Genomic DNA, 20,217 nt, shown 5'->3' on the forward strand with positions numbered 1-20,217 from the left:
CTCTGACACATCCTGGCTGCATGACCCTTGGCAAGTCACTGAACCTCTCAATGTTCTAGGTGACTCACTAAGAGCAGAAGTTACTGAGCAGGTACCAACCCATGTTAAGGGAAGGGAATAAGCATTTATATAGTGCCTACTATTGGCTAGGCACTGGGCTAAGTGCTTCACAGATTTATTTAACTGGTCAAATCATTGGCCAAACCTCTCTGTAATCATTCAACTACCTTTAAACTTTGGGGAAATCTTGCCATTGTGTCCCCTAGCCTAGAAGCACAGTTCAGGCAGTGCTTAATCTTCCCTTCTTGTACGGGAAGCATTCTGTGAGCTTCCCTTGCCAGGTGTCTGACCCAATTCTTCTTCTCTGCCCCAAACGGACTTTAAAGTGCTCAGGGCCAGGCCTCAAAGCCTTCCATTGCTCTCCCTTCTGCCTGAACAACCCGCAAAAAAGAAAGAAGAAAAGGGTTGCATGGGCTGGTCCTCACCAAAGCCTTCAAGCCTCCATGCCAGGCTGGCCAAGGAGGGACTGCTCACCTTTAAAAGCTGGGGTGAGGTGAGGCGAACTGTTGCTACCAGACAAAGTGGATCATCCGTGGGGGACTTGAACACCTTGGAAACCACGGACTCAAAGTCACTGCAGGATGGTATAGGCACTAAAGGAAACAAAAATACAAAGAACTCTTAAAGAGTAATATTCTTTCTCCAAAGTGAGGCCCAATTGTCTGATGCAAAAGCAGATCTACCTGCCCTAACACCAAGGGCTATTTGGTTTCTCATCTTTAATCTGCGCAGTAACCCAGAACCCCAGGCTCTCTTTCTGCCCCCTGATACCCAATTTAGGTTTATCGGCTTTCTTTGGGAGACTTTGTGTTACTGCCTGTGTTCTTGACCTGTTGATGGATGGCAGGCAGGCAGGCCAGCTGGCCCCAGGATCAACTGTTTTTCAGCCCCTGTAAAAGACATATGTCTTCCCCTAGAGGCAAATGCAGCCGTGTAAATGTCTAGATATCTAGGGGTGTCAAGCTATGATTTTTAGAACCAAGAAAATAAGGCATCGAGTGGGATTACACTTTAATTTCCAAACCAGCACATCAGCCAACCCCCTCTGTGGCTTTTACAATGTTTGCAGCTTCCAAGAGCCCCCCTGTAATTGTTCTCATCCCTTTCAGTTATTCCTTTTTCATTCTTGTAATGAAAAGAGTCTAGGCAGGCTTGGGTTCATAGTGCCTGGAGGTGTACTGCACTAGAGAGTTTATTTGATTTGTACATTTTTATGCTGACCTTCAGTGGGGAAAATCTTTCCAGTCAGGTGACTGATAGCAGTACTAATGAGAGAAATGAACTTTAGAAACCTGCTTCATTGTTGAGCGCTCAACATAGACAGCAAAAAAAATGTTTTTTAAAGTGCAAACCACAAGATTTTATTCTTCATTAATACAGCCCTCAGTTTCCAAAGTCTGGGGTTCCAAACAGGACAGCCTTTTCCTCAAAGAGATACTGAAGGCATCCAGGCTACCTGGGTATTGAGGGGGGGCAAAAATCTGAAATTCAATTTGGTGCCCAAGCTAAGCAGGTGAAAAAGTCCCAGCGCTCCAGATGCACACCAAAGAATGGGAAGCCATGTCAGGTACTAGGATCCAAGGAGGACCCGAGATAAAAGTGAGGAGTGTAGACAAAGTGCTCTGGGAAAACATTTTATGAGAGAATCAAAGAGAAGAAACAGGAGACAGAGAGAGATAAGGGAAGGAGGGGAGAAAAGAGAGAGAGAGAGAGAGAGAGAGAGAGAGAGAGAGAGAGAGACAGACAGACAGAGAGAGAGACAGAGAGAGACAGAGAGAGACAGAGCGACAGAGAGACAGAGAGAGACAGAGACAGAGAGACATACAGATAGACATTGAGAGAGACAGAAAGAGACAGAGACACAGAGAGAAAAAGATAGAGACAGAAAGAGAGTGATCTTCTTTTCATTTGAAGGGAACAATCAGGGATCACAGAGGAACTGTCACCAGAACATGGTCCTAAAAGGAAGAGAAGGCCAGGAGGCTGAAGGGGTATGGATGTTCCAGAAATAGATCCAGAAGTAGGAGAGAGCAGGATGAGATGGAGGAGCACCTAGGGGTCCTAATGGAGTCCACCTGAGGGAGTGGGAACTAGACTGGGCAGTGCCATGAATGCTGGGTTAACGAGTTTGCATTTTATCCTACTGGTGATAGGAAACTGCAAGATTTGGGAGATTTGGAGTTAGGGAATCTAGATAGGAGTCCTGTATTTACAACCTGTTTGACCTTAGGTCAGTCACTTAACAACTCTAGCCTTCAGTTTCCTTGCCTTCAAAATGAGGGAGCTGGAATACGCAAGCTGAATGGGACCCTCCAGCTCTAAAATGACATTCTGAGAGTTGCTGAAAAAAATTTTAAAAGAGGGAGACATATTAAGATTACTTTGGCAGCCATAGGAAGGACAGATCGGAGAGGGAGAGAGAGTAGAGTCTGGGCAGCCAATTAGAAGGAGACTGTTACAAAAGTGTAGGTGAGAAGCAATGAGGGCCATGGCCATATGGGTGGAGGATCTGAAACAGGATGGCCAGCATAAGTGAAGAGGACAGGATGGGCTTAAGCCTGGAAGTGGAAGACTTCACAACTAGTTCAATGTGGGGACAAGGGTAAAGAAAACTCAGACATGGGTGGTGGCACCATCAGTGGAAACAGAAAAGTTGGGGAGAGACACAGGTGTTGGGGAAAAGACAATGAGTTCAATCCGGGAGGTGTTGAGTATGAGAGGCCAGTGGGACGTCTAGGTAGAGATGTCTAACAGGAAGGTGGAAATGGACTGGAGCTAAAAGGAGAGATTGGGAACACGTATAAAATGTGCTTACACACATAATTACACCTAAGAGATTAGGTTAATTAAGGAGGAGAAACTGGAGAGCAGTGGGCAGAAGAAGAATTATGTGGTTGGTGTAAAGCCCGTAAGAGTCAGATCTGAGGCCTACACTGAATCTCAGGATCCAACATTCTAACGTTGTGTAGGAAAAGTCAGCCCAAGAGGGAATGGGATGCTCTCAAGAATGAACTTCTAAAAACACAAGCAGAAATGATTTACTGGAGGTCATAGGGCAGCAAGCCACTCATTGACTGTATCATAGAAGGCATCCTTGTGCACACACAGGGCCTGCTAGTCAGCCTTGTGGGAGGGCCCTTCCAACTTGGAATTTCTTTGATTTTTGTGATATTCCTGCCCTGCTTTGGTTGTGTCTTCATAATGAGCTGAAATTAGATAATGTATGTAAGGTAACCTGTAAACCTTTTGGTGGTGCTACAGTGGATATTCATCTTCCTGAGTTGAAATCTGGCCTCAGACACTTACTAGCTATGTGACCCGGGCAAGTCACTTAACCTGAAATTGGTCTAGATCTGGGGTTCTTAACCTGGGATCCATGAACTTGGTTTGTTTTGCTAATTGTGTTTCAATGTAATCGGTTTCCTTTTCAATCCTATGTATTATATTGCATGTATTTAGAAACATGATTCCGAGAAGAAGGCACTAGGCTTCTCTAGACTTCAAAAGGGGGCCGGGGCACAAAGAAGGTGAAAGACCCCCTGGTTTAGAGGAACACTAAGGTCCTTTCCTGCTCCAATATTCCTGATGCAGCATCTGAGGTGCTAAGAGAGGTGAGATCATTGAGAAGGATAAGGCAGCTAACGGTGTTACAGAAAGGTGAAAGAAAATTAGAATTGAGGAAATGGGAATTGAATCTGACAATTAAGTCAAATTACATATATGCTAAAAAGCTATTTCAAGAGAATTTGGGGCAGCAAAGGCGACTGCAGGAAGCTGAACAGGGCATGAAGCAGCAGAGGCAGTAAGTGGGGAGAAAAGGCCAGAAAAGAGGCAAATATACCCAGCTTCTTCCCCCACTAGGAGGCCCCTCTTCACTAAATCTTGTCCCTCACTTTCCCACAGGAATGAATTCAGAATTTACCTCTCTAGAGAAGGCTTTCTGTTCTGATCCTGCTTATCATCATTCCCTTTGGCCCTTGGTCTCTCATATCATAATAAGAATGCTCCTCTCCTGCCTCCTCATGGCAAAGCAGAGACCCTGGGCTCTCAAAAGCATGTCATTATACAGTGGACATCTAGGGGAGGAACTGCCCAAGTGAAAAGTCCTTAAGTATGGGCCTAGTGATGCCATCAGTGACTGGAACCAACCTGGCTGAGGTTAGAGAGACTTGGCACCTGGTGGGCCACAGAGTGTGACCTTTTCTAGCCACAGCAACTCAGGGAGACCATACATGAGGTTATGGAAGGGTTGTGACCTCTGTCAGTGGAGGGACCACCCACACTTTGAAGTAATAATAAAAACTAGCATTGATACAGTGACTTGGGGCCTCCTAAGCATTTTCTCCACAACAATCCTATAAATTCAATGGCACAAGTATTACTGGCACCATTTTCCACATGAAGAAACTGAAGTACAAAGAGAGGAAGTTATTTGCTCAGGGTCATACAACTCATAAGTATCTTAACAGTGGATTGATGCAACTGCTTTAGAAAACAATAGGGAACTATACAATGAAAGTTACAGAGGTGCTCATATACTTTGGCCCAGCAATGCCATTTCTGGGTTCATATCCTAAGGAAGTTAACAACAGGAAGACAGAAACTATCCTTCTGTACAAAAACATTCATCACGATACTATTCATCATAGAACAAAACTGGAAACAAATTATGTGCCCAATGACCAGGAAATGGTTAAATAAACTGTGGTACACGAATGCAATGGGATATTACTGGGCCATAAGGAAGGGCAACTATGAAGAATACAGAGAAATTCTGGAAGACTTATATAAAGTGCTATATAGTGAAAACAGAAGAACCAAAAGAACAATAAAAATACTGACTACGTACAGGAAAGTACCAACATAGAGCCGCAAACTCTTGGTTAGTCCAATGATCAATGCAATCTCATCCCTGCAGAAGTGAGCACCCATGGGAGTTGTGTGTATATATGTGATTATATATACTTATAGCATAAATCTATCTTTCTCCCATATACATATTTTAAGTGTATCACCTGAGCTTTGATCCCAGATCTTCTGACTTGCAGACCAGAGTTCTTTCTACTACATTCTTTACCATTTCTAGTTTGCTCCCATACCCCAGTTTAGTGACTGCCTTGTAATTTTCTGTAGTTGCTTAATTATTGTATATGTTTTGCTAATCTAGTTTGGGAGACAGCTCCTAGGACTATGTTTTTGATTTCTTTGCAGTTTCCTATGCCTATATGAACAAAACCAAGAACAAGTATACGCTACACCGGGTTTTCTTGGCTATAAGAACAGTAAGAGTTAAGAAAAGGGGGAGGCAGACATGGAGTAAGCAGAGAAGACTCTCTGTGGACAAGGTGAGATATGATCACAGCTCAGAAGATTGGGCTAAAATGGAGGGAGAGGAAAGAGAGTGGGACGTTTAAGGCAGAGGGAACAGCACGAACAGAATGAGGAAAGGTTCCAGAAGAACTCTTAAGAGTCATCATAATCGTCCCGTAGCCAGTGGGGGGACTGCCTAGGCTGGAAACAAAAGGAACCGAATACTTAAATGATCAAGTAAATGGCATTTTTCTTGCCTGACCTGACTCCCCCGAGCCCCCCCCCTGCATAGGAGCAAATCAAAGAGACGGGAGGGGCTCTGAGATGGGTGCTAGGAGCGAACTGAGTTTGGAAAATGAATCAAAGAGAGACTAAAAGTACAGTCAGTTGAATTATGCTTGGGGTTATTTTTTTAAAAGGACTCTGACCATTTGCTGCTTCGAGAATGATGCCATCTCCTCAGCGGTGTCCAAGCTAAGTGCCTGCTGACACTTGGTATCCCACTGGGGACTGGGCGAGTATATTAGGGCAAGGCAAGCATATCACTCCCAATCAGAAGAAAAACTTCCAGAGTGGCAGAATTCGCTTCCTTCTGTCCTGAGGGTCAGTGTTTTGTCCATGGGGCTGATCTGTCTTTACCTCGTGGGGCTTGCTGAGATGGAAGCTCTATGTAAACTGAAACGGCCTATAGAAATTGGAGCTGCCATCACTGTCATTATCACTGCTATTGCTAATAATAAGTATGAATAGAGGAAGATGAGTCATCTTTTTAAAATACCCGGATGAGATGGGAGAGGAAGACAGGCGGTGTTATCCTATAATCTATGAATGAGGGACTTAAAGGCCCCAGCCTGGGATTTTCCAAAGATCAGAGGCAGAGGTGGAAATGGAATTGCAGGCCCACAGAGCACACACTAGCTAGATTAACCACCTTCTCCGATCTACAGTTATGTGGCATATATGAAATCCTGGCACCACAATTTGTTTGGCATCTGAGAGACATGATTCATAAGCTTTTCTATATGCCCACATATTTAACTTTTCAAGAGTAGATGTTTTTATCATTCCAACCAGATTGGAAATTGCTTGAGGGGGAAAAACCCTACATTTCACTTATCTTTGCTTTTCAAAAGATGCCCAGTAATCATGTTTTCTTAAAAATTAGTCTTTTTTACTTTATAGTTATAACTGGAAGGGGAGGCAGAAGGCATGGGTTTTCTTGATTCCATCTCTTGCTAGTCATGTGACTGCAGGTGATTCACTTTGCCTCAGTTTCCTCCTCTGTGAAATAGGGGAGAGATATCAGGAAAAAACCTCAAGTGGCACTTGAACCTGGGTTCCGAAGTAGGCTAAGAGGTGGTAGTAAGGAAGGGGTACATTCCAGGCATGGGGGGCTGGTTTGTGCAAATGCATGGAGATGAGAGATGATACAGGATGAGAGAGTACCCCCCCAACCCCTGCCCTTGTTAGACCATACAAGGATGACACATTTTAGGAAGGATATTGACAAGCTGAAGCACCTCCTGATGTGGGCAACCAGGAAAGTTAAGGGTTGGGAAACCATGCTATATGAGGATAGCTTGAAGAAACAGAGGCAAGAATGGGGGAATTATGCTATCTGTCTTCATGAATTTAAAGGGTTGTCACTTGAATGAGACTAGTCTGCTCTGTTTGTCCTCAGAAGGCAAAACTAAAAACAGTGGGTTAGAGGGGCAGATTTGGGCTCACAGAAAATATTCCTAACAATTCGACCTGTCCAAATGTAGACAAGGAGTCCAAACGTACTCAAGAGGTAGTGAGTTCCCCATCACTGGAGATCTCTAAGTAGGAACTGGATCACTACTCATTGAGAACCTTGTGGAAGCAAGTCCGGTCCAGGTAAGAGGGGCTAGATGACGTCTGTGCTCCCTTCTGAATCGAAAATTTTGTGATTTGAATGCATTCCTTTTATTTCCTTATTGCTAGGGTTTGTTTTAGAATATCAGTTCCTGGAAGGACTAAGTTTCTAGAAGGACATGACTTATACAAGAATCTATTTATTAACTAATGTTTTATGGATTAGTGGGCCCCATGGAATAGATCTGAGGAAAGAGCTCGGTGGTAACAAAGGGACAGCTGCAAGTTCCCTAGTTACTGTGGCATACCCTTGACATTCAGAATGGTAACCCAATGCCAACTACTGCATATAATGAGTAAGAGATGACCTTTCCATAATATGATGAGAAATCATGAGAGAGAACGGAGGAGAAGGAAGAAAAGGAAGAAGGAGGAGGAGAAGGAGAGAGAAAACAAGGGGAGGGGGAGGGAGAGAGAGAAAAAGAAGGAAAAAGGGAAGGAAGGAATGAGGGAAGGAACAAAGGAAGAAGAAAAAGCATTTAAGTGCTTACTATGGATAGGCACTGCACATTGGGGATTCAAATAGAAGCAGGCATATTCCACACAAAAAAATTCAAAATGGATACATAATGTGAAAATTAAAGGTCATACCATTAAAAAATAGGAAGAAGTAAATCATTTATCTTTCATAGCTCTGGGTAGATGAATTCTTAACCAAACAAAAGATAGATGCAATTATAGAAGACAAAATATTTTGATTATATGAAACTGAAAAGTTTCTGCACAAACAAAAGTAATACCTCTAGGATAAGTAGGAAAGCAATGAAAGAGGAAAAATCTTTGCATCAAATTTCTCAGATAAGAGTTTGGCATCTTGGAGATAAAGACAACCAAGAGAAATATCTAAGACCAAAAGCCATTCACCAACAAATAAGTGGTCAAAGAACATGAACAGTTCTCAAAAGAATCCAGATTATTAACAACTATATGATACATTTCTACTAATAAGAGAAAAACAAATCAAAATAAGTTTCCCCTCTTATCTTACAAATTGGCAAGATGACAAGAGATGAGAATAATCAATGTATGGATAATTTCTGAATATTCTTAAGGCATTGGTCCCTCCTAAAATGGTCACCTCAAGGGAGGTGTCCTGAGAACGGGGAGAGGAGGATCCCAGGGCAGAGGTTTCTATGGTTGGTTAGTTGGCAGTCAAGGAGAAGGAGGAAGATTCTAGAGACCACTGGATAAAGTCAAGTTATAAATGAAGAGAAACATGGCCATGATCCTTTCTAAAATGGTGGTCTCAGGGAAGAAGTTCCCATGGAAGGAAAGGAGAACTCCAAGGTAGAGGTTTCTCAGGGTGCCCATTTGGTAATGGAGAATAAGGAGGATGATTCTGGAGATAGCAGAGTTGTTAGTGAGGTAAAAGCAAGGCTTGTGTCCTGCCTAAAAGGGGAGTCATTGATAAAGAGAAGAGGATCCCAGGTTAGATGTTTCTTAAGATGGTAATGAAGCGGCTGAGGAAAATGAGGAGGATTCCAGAAAGCTGCAGTGAGTGAGGGTAAGCATGCCTGGGGGTCATTTCCAAAATGGTGGTCCCAGTGAAGGAAACATTAATAAAGAGAGGAGGACCCCAGGGAGGAAGTTTCTCCAGTTGTCAATGGGCCAGTTGAGAAGGAGGAAGATTCCAGAGAAAGTCCAGGTAAAAGTTGAATGATATTCGATCTGATGGAGAAACGCTAGAAATATTCCCATTAAAATAAGGCGTTAATAAGGATCTGCTGTTGTTATCCCTGCTTAACATAGTTCTAGATATTTTAGCAATAAGGCACAAAAAAGAAATAAGCATTGGGAATGAAAGTAAAAGATCTCGATTTATAGTTTACATGACTGTATATCTAGAAAAACCAAGATGGTCAACTTCCCCAAAATTAATGGACTTAATACATGGCTTGCAGGATACAAGATAAACCCCGAAAATCATCTGCATTTCAATATACCTCAACCAAGAATCAGAAGGTGTTGATGTTAATAGAAATGCCCTTTTCAAGAATGACAAAATATAGAAAATGTTTGAACGCTGACATTTCAAGACATACAAGAGACTTACAATGACAGCTTCAAAATAATTGGAACAGAAACAGAGGAAGAAGCGCTTCAAGACAAACTTAAGAAAAGCTTTGGCTTTTAAAGTCCTTCCTACGCTGGCCCCTTCCTACCTTCCCAGTCTTCTTACACCTTCCTCCTGTCCACATATTCTATGACCTAGTGACCCTGGCCTCCACATTGCTCCTTAAATACTCCATCTCCTGACTGAGCATTTTCACTGGCTGCCCTTGTATCTCCCTCCTTGCTTCCCCAGCTTCCTTCAAGCCCTATGTTCTAAAACAAGCCTCTTCCAATACCCCATAATCTTAGTCCCTTTCCTCTTAGATTACCCTCAAGTTAGCCTGTGTGTGTGTGTGTGTGTGTGTGTGTGTGTGTTGTTTGCACACAGGTTTTTGCATGTTGTCTCTCCCGTTAAACTATTAGGTCCTTGAGAGAAAGGATTGGTTTTTTGTGTTATTTTGTTTATTGTTTTGTGTTTGTTTGTTATCATTTTGCTTTTCTTTGCATCACTCCAGATCTCGGCACAGTGCCTGGCACATAATAGGAGTTTGATAAATGCTAATTGACTAATTAAAGATATGACTTTACACTCATGAGAATGGGAAAATTTTTTTTCAAAAAGTGATAAAGTCCAGTGCTGGTGGGGCTACGGGGACATAGCCATTTGAACACATTGTTGGTAGGTAGAAAATTTTGTAATTCAACATGACCATCAAAATGGAATAAGTCCCAAAACTTCTCATATGTTTTGACTCAATGATTTCACTACTAACACTCTATCCCCAAAAACATCATAATAGAGGGGGAAGGGCCAAGCTGTAGAAAAATATGCATAGCTACTTTTTGTAAGATCAAAAAATTAGAAATAACCTATCTGTCTAACAACTGGAGAACAGTAGAATAGCTTGGGGGTATACATAAGTATATCAATAGATTATACTTTATAAGTATATATCTTATTCTATATTCTATACTTTTTCACTTTTGTTGTTCTGGGGAAGCCTAGGAACTCCTTCTCAGAATCACATCTTTAAATGGCAAGAATAAAATACATAGGATTATAAGGAAGCTAATTATATTCAAATACAATTGTCAAAATAGTCTTCTCATCTAAGTTCAAATCTAGATCCTCTGATTTTAGGTCCAGTACTCCTTTATACAGGGTAGCTAGGCAACACAGTGGATAGAGTCTGGAGCCTAGAGTGAAAAAGATTCCTCTTCCTGAGTTCGAATTTGGCCTCAGACACTTACTAGCTGTGTGACCCTAGGCAAGTCATTTAACTCGTGTTTTCCTCAGTTTCCTTCTCTGTATAATGAGCTGGAGAAGGGAATGGCAAACCACTCCAGTATCTTTGCCAAGAAAACCCCAAATGGGGTCACAAGGAGTCAGACACGACTGAAACAATTGAATGAGAACAAGAAGAACTTTGTGGACTTCCAAAATCTCTCCAAGAACTCAGTAAGGTCCATGGACTACAGATTCCGAGCCCTTTGAATGGAATGTTGCAAACAGGTCCTGCTCCACACTTCTGCATCCAGGAGAGTGTCTCAGTACTCAGTAAAGGCTCGTTAAGTCACTGATCAATACACTGATAGAACAAAACATTAGGGTGCTGTACAAAAATAGAAATATAAAAAATACAAGGAAGTATGGAAAGATTCCCACGAGGGGATACCTAATAACATCAGCAAAAGCACACTGCTAAATTTCTGCACGCTCAAACATTTTTCAAGGACAAGAAGAAAAGAAAGAATAGTTGGGTAAAAGGTGGCAGCATGGGGCAGCTATGTGGTGCAGTGAGTAGAGCACTGGCCCTGGAGTTAGGAGGACCTGAGTTCAAATCTGGCCTCAGACACTTGACACACTTACTAGCTGTGTGACCTTGGGCAAGTCACTTAACCCCAATTGCCCTGCCTTTCCCCCCTCCAAAAAAACAAAACAAAACAAACAAACAAACAAAAAAACAAACCAAAAGGTGGCAGCATTTTGTAGCTGCCTGTTGGGTATTCTAAACAAGGGCCTCTTGTTTCCTTCCCAACTGATTCTTTCAATTTTTCCTCGTTAAAGGCTAGGGGGCCGCAGTAGGATTTCTCTCCTTTGCCTTATGTATGTCTGTTAGTGTGCTTTTGGTAGTAAAAACTGGGTAAAAGCAATAGGCCAATCTAATACACCTTTTTAATACACCATCTAATTCTCAGTTTCTATATAAATTCTAACCTTTGGCTTAAGGCCTTTATCCCTTTCGGAATCCAGATCCCACTGCCAAGGGCCACACTTTAAAACACCGCAGTCACTGCATTTCAGCGGGAATGAAGAATCTCAAAGTAGGTTGTGCTAGCTGAGAAAAGGGGAAGCCCAGAAGGGCCCTGACTGGGGAGGAAGACAAGGGATTCAGTGGGGATGGAACCTGTCTATGCCCACTTTGGTCCTGGGTTTGTGTCTAAAAGTCTGCAGATTCACAGTGAAAGTAAGTAAGATATTAATGGAAATGCAGATAGATGAGGACATGACTAAGAAGAGTTAATCTGACTGGGATTGGATTTAAGATGTTTGGCTGTTATATTACCATTAGGTTGGGCCAATAACTCATGAATGGTTGTGGCTCATGCGAGATGCCTCAGCAAGCACGAATGATCCCCAACGGCACCAGTGGGCTGGCCTCTACAGCCATTGGTGACAAATGCCATGATTAACACAAGAGTCCTCTATCCTGATCCAGAAGGATGGAGTTTAAACTCCGAACCCAGTGATTTGTAGTCACTGTTATTTCCCAAGTACTAAGTCAGCCAGAGTACACTTGACAGGTAATTTGCAAGAGGTCTGAACTGGTTAATCCATCTTCCAGAGGGTGGGCCGAAAACTCCTGAGAGGAACTCAGACGAGGAAAGACTGGCTGATGAGAAAAATCCATATTTCAAAACAATTTGCCACTAAAAGCCCTGTAATAACCAGAGGTAGAATCAGAGCTAAAACAAAAACTGGCGCGTTTGGTACACTGCCAGTAGAAGGAGACAGAGGTTCCTTTCTCTTTGTGGCCAAGAAAAGTATTTACTGTTTTTACAAGACACCAGTGGCGGCAAGCTAACTGTCATTGATGGCTTGCCCAGTGCTCTGAAACCAGACTGCGGCATAAACACTGACACCAGGGCAGTGGACAAGCCTGCACACCCCAGGAATGGAAGAACTCTCGCAGTGGGACAGTGGGATGCCATGAGAGACATTCAGGCCATTCCCTAGATAGTGCACTATTAGCTCCAATTCATTTCTTCCCAATGCCAGCCTTTTAAGACAGGATGAGGCTCTCTGTAACACTGTATGAAAGGGGAGATTTGGGTGACCATGGGAGATCAGGTATGTACTGGTTGTGAGCTGGGGGTGTGACCTGACCTATTTCCTGCTGAGCCATGTAATAACCACACTCTAAGAAGCTTGTGTTGACTCTGAGAGGGTCTCTGAGAGCAGGGGGTGGGGAGAGGCCCCGAGGGGAAACAAAACTGTGTCTGCACAGGAGCCATGAGGGCCAGGCCTCAGTGAAGGGATGAATTGTCTTTAGAAAAAGCGAACTTACCGTGAGAAAGGTATTTAAATTCCACAAAAAATTTCGCATATTCATAAATCACAGGATCATTAGGGTTCAACCTTCCTCTTGCTAAATGGCAGGAAAACTCAATTTGTTTTTCTGTTGAAAAGAAAACAAACACATAAAACAAGTTGATTTTTCAATCTTGACAAGTCCTGTCTGCTTGTGTCCAAAATAGCTAAATATTCTCTGAGCTAGCCTGGGTTGTTGTTGCCGTTTTAGTGTCCTCTCAGTCTCCTCACCTGTAAAATGGGGACAACGTCTGTTCCACTGACTTCCCTGGGCTGTAGGGAAATGAAAGGGCTTTGTGTATATGTATATACATATGCATATGTATGTATATATGTATGTATGCATGTATACATGTATATGCATATATATATATACATGGGAGAGATTATTCATAGTATCATTCACTGACATCATCATCAAGAGATTTATGTGGCATTAATTACCTAAATCACTGAAGAAGTGAGCAGAGGGGGAGGAGAACAGGGAAATCAATATATGATGGAATCACTGAGTCTTAGTGCTAGAAAAGCCTGGAGATCATCTTGTCTATACCCATTCCTTTTACAGATGAGGAAACTAGGCCCCAACGAGGTGAAATAACTTTCCTAAGATCACATAATAAGTGGCAGAATGAGGAAATAAAAGATGATTTCCAAAACAGCATTCTTTCTACTACATAACCTCTTTTATATGGAAAAATGTAATATCTGAGATGAATAACAATGGCAGAGTGATGAAAAGTGACATATCAATCGTAGAGGCTCTGTGGCATACAGGAGAGTCTGGGCTTGGAGTCAGGAAGACCTCACTTCAAATTCAACCTCCCATACTTACTAGTGGTAAGACCCTGGCCAAGTTAATTTCCCCTGTGTGTGCCTCAGGCAGGTTCTTAAGGCTTCCCTACTAAGTTACAGATGGGTTGTAGTAGAGGATGTTTCCACAGTGGGAGTTCCCTACGTTAATTCTGGGTCCCAGATATCTACCCACATATTAATGACAGTGTATTTCCAGTTAGTGACCACAAAACCTTATAATGGCTTGCAGTATCTACTGCTTTAGACTCCTATGAGAGAAGAGGGCCGAAGAACCATCCCAAAAGCTCATCGAATTTTGCCATTTCTCCCTTCACAACATCTCTCCCATCCAATCTCTTCTCACTTTGTACTTGTCTCCCCAGCACCTAGAAACAATGCCTGGAATATAGTAGGCACTTAAGGAAAGTTTGTTGATTGATTAATTTAACAGCTGGTGCTCCCCTGGCAGCATTACTTGCTGAGCGACCCTCATGACCTAAGATGAGCCTGGCACTGGGCCTCTGTGGCCAGCAAGCAAATGCCCCTGAGGAGAAAAGGCCATCCTGAGGAGTGCAAATGGGAGCAGAGGATCTGGAACAAGTGTGAGCCTTTGGTGTTCCTCCTCATCCCTTATTTTCCTTCCTTCTCCCTCTCTATCCTTTCTCCTACTTCCCTGCTTATGTTTTTAGGCCAGCCAGTGGGCCCCCCAGTCATTACTTATTGCTCGTAGTGGCACACTCGGGACTGAAAAGGTTGTTGCCTCTTCTTTTAAGTGAAGTTTTCACCTGGCAAGGCTCTGGGTTCACAAAATCCTTTTTGGTTGGTTATGCATTGGTTTCAAAGTAGCTACTGGAGCACCTTAGCCTTCCAACAACTCCCCCTTCCACCTTGGATTTCTGATTTGTCTTTTTACCACCTCTTCTAAGCCCACAAAGCATTCTACTAATCCCTTAGAAACTTTCACAATATTCCTGTACGCTACAAAGCCCAATGTAATTCATATGAGCAGTTCTGACCATCACCCCTTAGAATTGAGATAATGGTGTCAGGAGCTGATCCTCTAATGTCAGTATTTTGATCAATGTTTGCGCCATGAGCTCATTATGGGTATTGGCTCTCACTGCTTCTTTTATTCCTCTCTGATGCTATTTTCCCCTTCAAATTAAAACACTTACCATTTAGAAAATCAGCAGTGACAGGGGTTGGCAGGATTGTCTGTGGAGAGAGTGCCTTGAAGATTTCCTTTTGCTCTTGCTCAGGGAGAAGGGTTAATATATTCTGGTGCACCAGCTCTGACTGATATAAAAGAAAAGTCTGTCATATACATATTTTATTACAACACAGTTAGGATAAGGCAGCACTTTGGTAAATTAACTAGGATGCAAGTCTTGGCAATGGCTTTTGTTAAACACAGAAGAAAGTAATGTACAAAGTGTCTTTTGGAACTAAATGATTTGTTTTAATGATGAGTCCAAAATTGAGATGGATTTGTCATTTGAATAAAGCGGCACTCATTATTTATGGTTACTCCAATATCCCAACGGATCTACAGATATGCCCTCCAATGAAGCAACTCATCCATGCCCATCTTCCCTGTGTTCCTCTTGAGGGGAAGTTCCCCACAGGGGGCCCACTCAATGCAGGAGGCCTTCGATATCAATGGGGTACCAGTGGAATCCTAGAGCTCTAGTCCCTTAATCAGCTATGGACTAGCTCATCTGCAGTTTAGCCGTTGAAACCTGCCCAAATGAAAAGCTTGTTGAGGGGTGGGGAGGTGGAAAGGCAATAAAACCGGAATTAGTAGACAAATTTAAAAATTATAATCTCACTGAGTTATAAAAATAATGCTATAGCTTTTGTTAGTGTTTCTGACCTCAATGAAAATATTTCCGTTTTGTTTAATTTTGTTCTTCAAAATGATGGGTTTTTTTTTTACTTTATTGGCGCAGCACTGCCCTTCCAATTTGCAAATGGGTTGGATCACATAAATGGGCAGTTTCTGCATATGGCCCATTCTATACCAAATAGCGTGCCCACTCATTTCATTTTATTTTTTGAAAGTAGAATGAAAGGTAACATTTTCATTTAAGAAAAGTCAGAGTAACTGTTCTTGTGGCATTGATTCTCAGGAGGGATAGGAACCATGACAATTGTTTCTGAATTAATTTCCTGATTTCCCTCATTTGTTAGTGTCTAAACAAAGCACTGGGCTCACTTCTCAGCAAGTAAATTGGCAGACACATTGACAATTGCTTAATGAATCAACAAGGCCTTAGTAAGCACTTACTATGTGCCAGGTACCCTACTAAGTGCTGGGATTACAAAGAAAAAGCCTCAATGGCCCCTAATTTCAAGGATCTTACATTCTCATGGGGGAGTCAACATGTACCCAGGATGCATACAAGAGTAGCTGGAAGGCAACCAGGAGGTTTAGGGGAGTGTTACACTCAGAGTCAAGAAGCCCAAGTTCAAATTCCACTTCAGACACTTCCTAGCCATGTGACCCTGGCCAAGTCACTTAACTACTCACTGTCCGCTTCAGTTTCCCCATCTGTGAAATGAGGATAATAATAAGCTCCCCAGGGTTGTTGTGAGAATAAATTGAGAAAATACATGTGAAGTGGCTGCAAACCTTAGAGATTCTATAAACGGTGTTTGCATTATTGAAGGTAGCTTTAGAGGGTAAGGCTCCAATAGCTGGGGGAGTCTGGGCAAGGCCTCCTGTAGGAGGTGGCATTTGAACTGAGTCTTAGAGAAAGCCTGGCCTTCCACGAGGCCAAGAGCCAGTGTAAATGTTAATCTCTTGCACCCCTTCTCTATTGGCATCCTGTTTCTCTTGTTGGAGCAACAGCAATGGGCAGAAAGAGACCAGTCCAGGAAGCTTTGTGAAGCATCGTAAAAAGAGGGCAGCCTTCAAAAGAGAAGTACACTAATGTTAGCTGGCTGTCATAGGCAACATGGTAGCTCCTGTCATGTCAAAGATCGAACGTGATCCAAGCCGAAGGAGCATACCCTAGTTGATGAACTGTGTAGCTAGACTGAGAATCTAAGAAACAGGAACGTCTTTATGGGGTTCCTTCCCACTCGGGGCATGGGAGCTTCATTTAGAAAGGTGCTAGTCAGGCCTGTGCTGAAAAGGAACATCAGCAAATCACCATTAAACTAGAGGCCCCTGGAGAGGAGAGGAGATGAGAGGAGATCACGTCAGTCCTTAGGAAACCACTTCAAAACCCATTAGGTACTGTTTCATATTCTTCCCTGCACTCCTGATCTCTCTAACCTTTTATTCCCACTAGATTATAAGCACCATAAAGGTCTTCGTCAGACTCATTCCATGGGTCCAAGGGTGCCTGGTTCTATCCATGTCTTGGATCACACTCTATTCCATCCATGCCTCTACTACAATCTCTCCCTGTTGAAATGCCTCCCTTGCTCCAAGGGTTTGGAGCTGGCAGAGACCTCAGAGGCTACCTAGTCCAACCAACCTTCTCATTTTACAGAGGAGGAAACTGAGGCTCGGAGATGTAAAGTAACTTGCCAAGTGTTCAATAAACACTTTTGAGCTGAACTGAAAGCAATCCTAAGGAATTGTCTTGCTAAAATTTAAGTCACAGTCAAACACAGGGCCTATTCCCACGTAGTTCTTAGCACCCCCAGGCCAGTACCAGCTACTGGTACAGCACCAACCAGATTAAAATGCAATTGGGAAATATTTAACAAAATAAACAAAAATATACTGCAACATAGATAATACTAGTAAGTGGTTTTCTAAATCACTATGTGGCCTGCAGGGATCCTTATGTACCCCTTAATCGTTCCATTTCTTTTTGAGTGTAATACCATTGGCCAAGGCAGTTCACAAATTTCTTGGTGAAGGGAGCTTATTGCATATGTCTTTGAGCTGTATCCAGTTAAAAATCAATAGCCTTACTTCTCTAGGTCTTTCTTTCCCAAACGTAGGCAGTCAGGGCAACTTGTGATGGGAGAAAGCCTGCTACAGATTGTAAATTAAGGCAGAGGCTGCTATTAGTGTGATGATATCTCACACAGCCTTTTGTTCTCTCCCTTTCAGATTGTCATGTGAAAGCAATGTTGTGTAACCCCTTAGAGGAAATTAGCTATACAAGGTGAGTCACACAAGGTAAACTAATGACTCTAACATAGTGATGTCATTCTGGTCCTCTTCAAGAACGAAGGACAACACCCAACCAATGCAATAGCCTTCTAAGCGGTCTCCTTGCTTCCAATCTCTTCCTACTCTTAACATATTCTCCACTCAGCTGCCCAAGTGATTTTACTAAGGTATAGGTCTGACCACATCAACTCTCCACTTCCAACACTCCAAAGGCTCCCTATTACCTCTAGGATCAAACACCAAGCTAGGCAGTTAAGGCTCTTCACACCCTGGCCAGTCTTCTCCTCTTCCACACACTCCATGATCCAGCTGCACTAGCCTGCTCACTGTTCCTTACACACACATGCCACTTCCCATCTCTCAGCCTTTGCCCTCATGCCTAGAATGCTCTCCCTCCTCACCTCCACCTCTTGCCATATTGGGCTTCTTTCAAGATTCAGCTCAAGCACTGCCTTCTGGAGCAGGCCCTTCCAGACCCCGCAGCCAATAGAACTTTCCCCTGGAAGGTGACCTTTCTTCTATGACCCTGCCACCCTGCATTTATCTTCTGTGTACCTATGTAAACCTTGTCTTTCCCATTCAAATATAAGATCTTTGAGGGCAAGAACTGTTTTTTGTGTTTTTGCCTTTCTTTATATGCCAGGCCCTTATCACCACAAGCACTTAATACATGTTTGTTGATTAACTAAAGCCTGCCCTTTGATTAATTTGAAAAGATTCAATTAGATCTCTTACTAGTGAGAAAAAAAATGAGCTAAGCATGCTTCGGAAAGAACTGGAATGCCTATGAATATAAACAGGGTAAATGATAAAAGAATATTCCAATCAAAGTCTGTGAATAAGATTAGGGATAAATTGATAACAAGGCTTGTGGAAAAGGTACTAAATTATAGTTAGGGGTTCATTTCTTTAAAAGCTTGCATGGCCCAATGACTCTCGACTTCAATGTTTAAATTTGATCATTTTAATAAGGAGCTATATTTTTACTTTCAAAACAGGGTATGCCAAAACTATGTTCATTTCTCAGTTGAGGGTGCTTATGGTTTAAACGCCTAGTAGTTTGCACCATATTAGCAAGGGTCTCACTGCCACCTGGTGGCAGTGTACCCCAAGTGCAGGATCAAGCCTGGAAGGGGGGAGGGGCAAGTCTTTTGAAAGTCGAGTCTGTGAGACCCCCAAACATATAAAAGGAATAACAGCAACAAACGCCATTACAATGAAGATGTTTGGGTAGGTCAGATTTTCAAGGGTTGGTCAATTACAGAATCACCACCCTACTTAAACCTGATCAAGAATCCTCTTACTTTAGGCAGAATTCAGTCAACAGACTCAAGCTGGCCCCATAAAGGAACGTGGGTATTTCTTTGGGATTGGGTTGTCATGGAATCTATCCAGGAGGACCTTGCGTCATACCCTATCAATATGATAAAAAAATTAGAGCTTCTTCAAATGTTCTTAGGACCCTATGGGTGTAAACGGATTTGAATAATGGAAACTACTTCTTCAAAAAGGAAACTTAGGAAAGGAAATTCCAGCACTTCTTAGGAAAGGGAAAAATGCAAGAAAGCACCGAGGGTGTCCAAGGGGGCTGTTCTCACAGGCCTTAAAGAGTACACTCAGCTCCCGATTTGTCTTAGCCTCCAATCCCTCGTGATGTGATGGGCCATTGGAGACTCCAAGCATTCCTCTCAAGTCTGGAGTTAGCAGTTGCCAAGTGTCAGGAAGAAACCCGAGGCAAGAATAGGGGCTAGGCAGTAACAGGACTCGAGCCAGTTAGGGCTAAAATCACCATCCCAATTAGCTGGGCTGCAGGGACAATGTGCTATGTTTATATCTGACAGTTTTTATGAGGATGTGTCTGCTCTCCCTTTCCTGGGTTGCTATGTCTAAAGGTGCTGGTGGCCAAGCTGCTAGAATGTAGAGGCGGGCGGGCAGTGTCTAGCAAAGGCACCACACTGGAAGCCCTTCCAGCCAACCAGACGCTGCCAGGCCTGGCAACTAAAAGAATAATGATCACATGCCCTTTCATAGACACTTGTTGAAGAGACTGTCTACCCCCTTCCAGCTGTTGTTGCCCATGCACCAGTGTCTGTGCTCAGCCATGTAATTGCTTCTCCAAGTTTCTAAATGAGAACATAATTTGCCCTTCAATAGAAAAAGACAAGTAGCTAATTACACCTGGAAATGGCTGCCATGACCTGGCAATAAACAAATCCCGTCTTTTATTGCTTAATGAATTGTCCCTTCACATGAGTGGTGTGTCTCAAAAGCAGGGATCTTAACCTTTCTTGGGTCATGGACCTCTTTGGCAGTCAGGGGAAGTCTATGACCTATGACTCCCTACCCTCCTCCAGGATCATGGTTTTAAATACATAAA

General features: G+C 42.8%; 1 protein-coding gene across 1 annotated transcript in view; it reads right to left on the reverse strand.

Moving 5' to 3' along the window:
* Positions 1-20,217, reverse strand: part of PASD1 (PAS domain containing repressor 1) — a 97,777-nt gene that overhangs the window by 50,679 nt on the left and 26,881 nt on the right. Inside the window, 3 exon segments of the mRNA XM_036740191.1 lie at positions 535-653; positions 12,888-12,998; positions 14,881-15,001. Of these exon segments, the coding sequence (XP_036596086.1) occupies positions 535-653; positions 12,888-12,998; positions 14,881-15,001 (351 nt within the window).

This window comes from Trichosurus vulpecula, chromosome X (genome assembly GCF_011100635.1).
Source record: "Trichosurus vulpecula isolate mTriVul1 chromosome X, mTriVul1.pri, whole genome shotgun sequence".
Taxonomy (NCBI): domain Eukaryota; kingdom Metazoa; phylum Chordata; class Mammalia; order Diprotodontia; family Phalangeridae; genus Trichosurus; species Trichosurus vulpecula.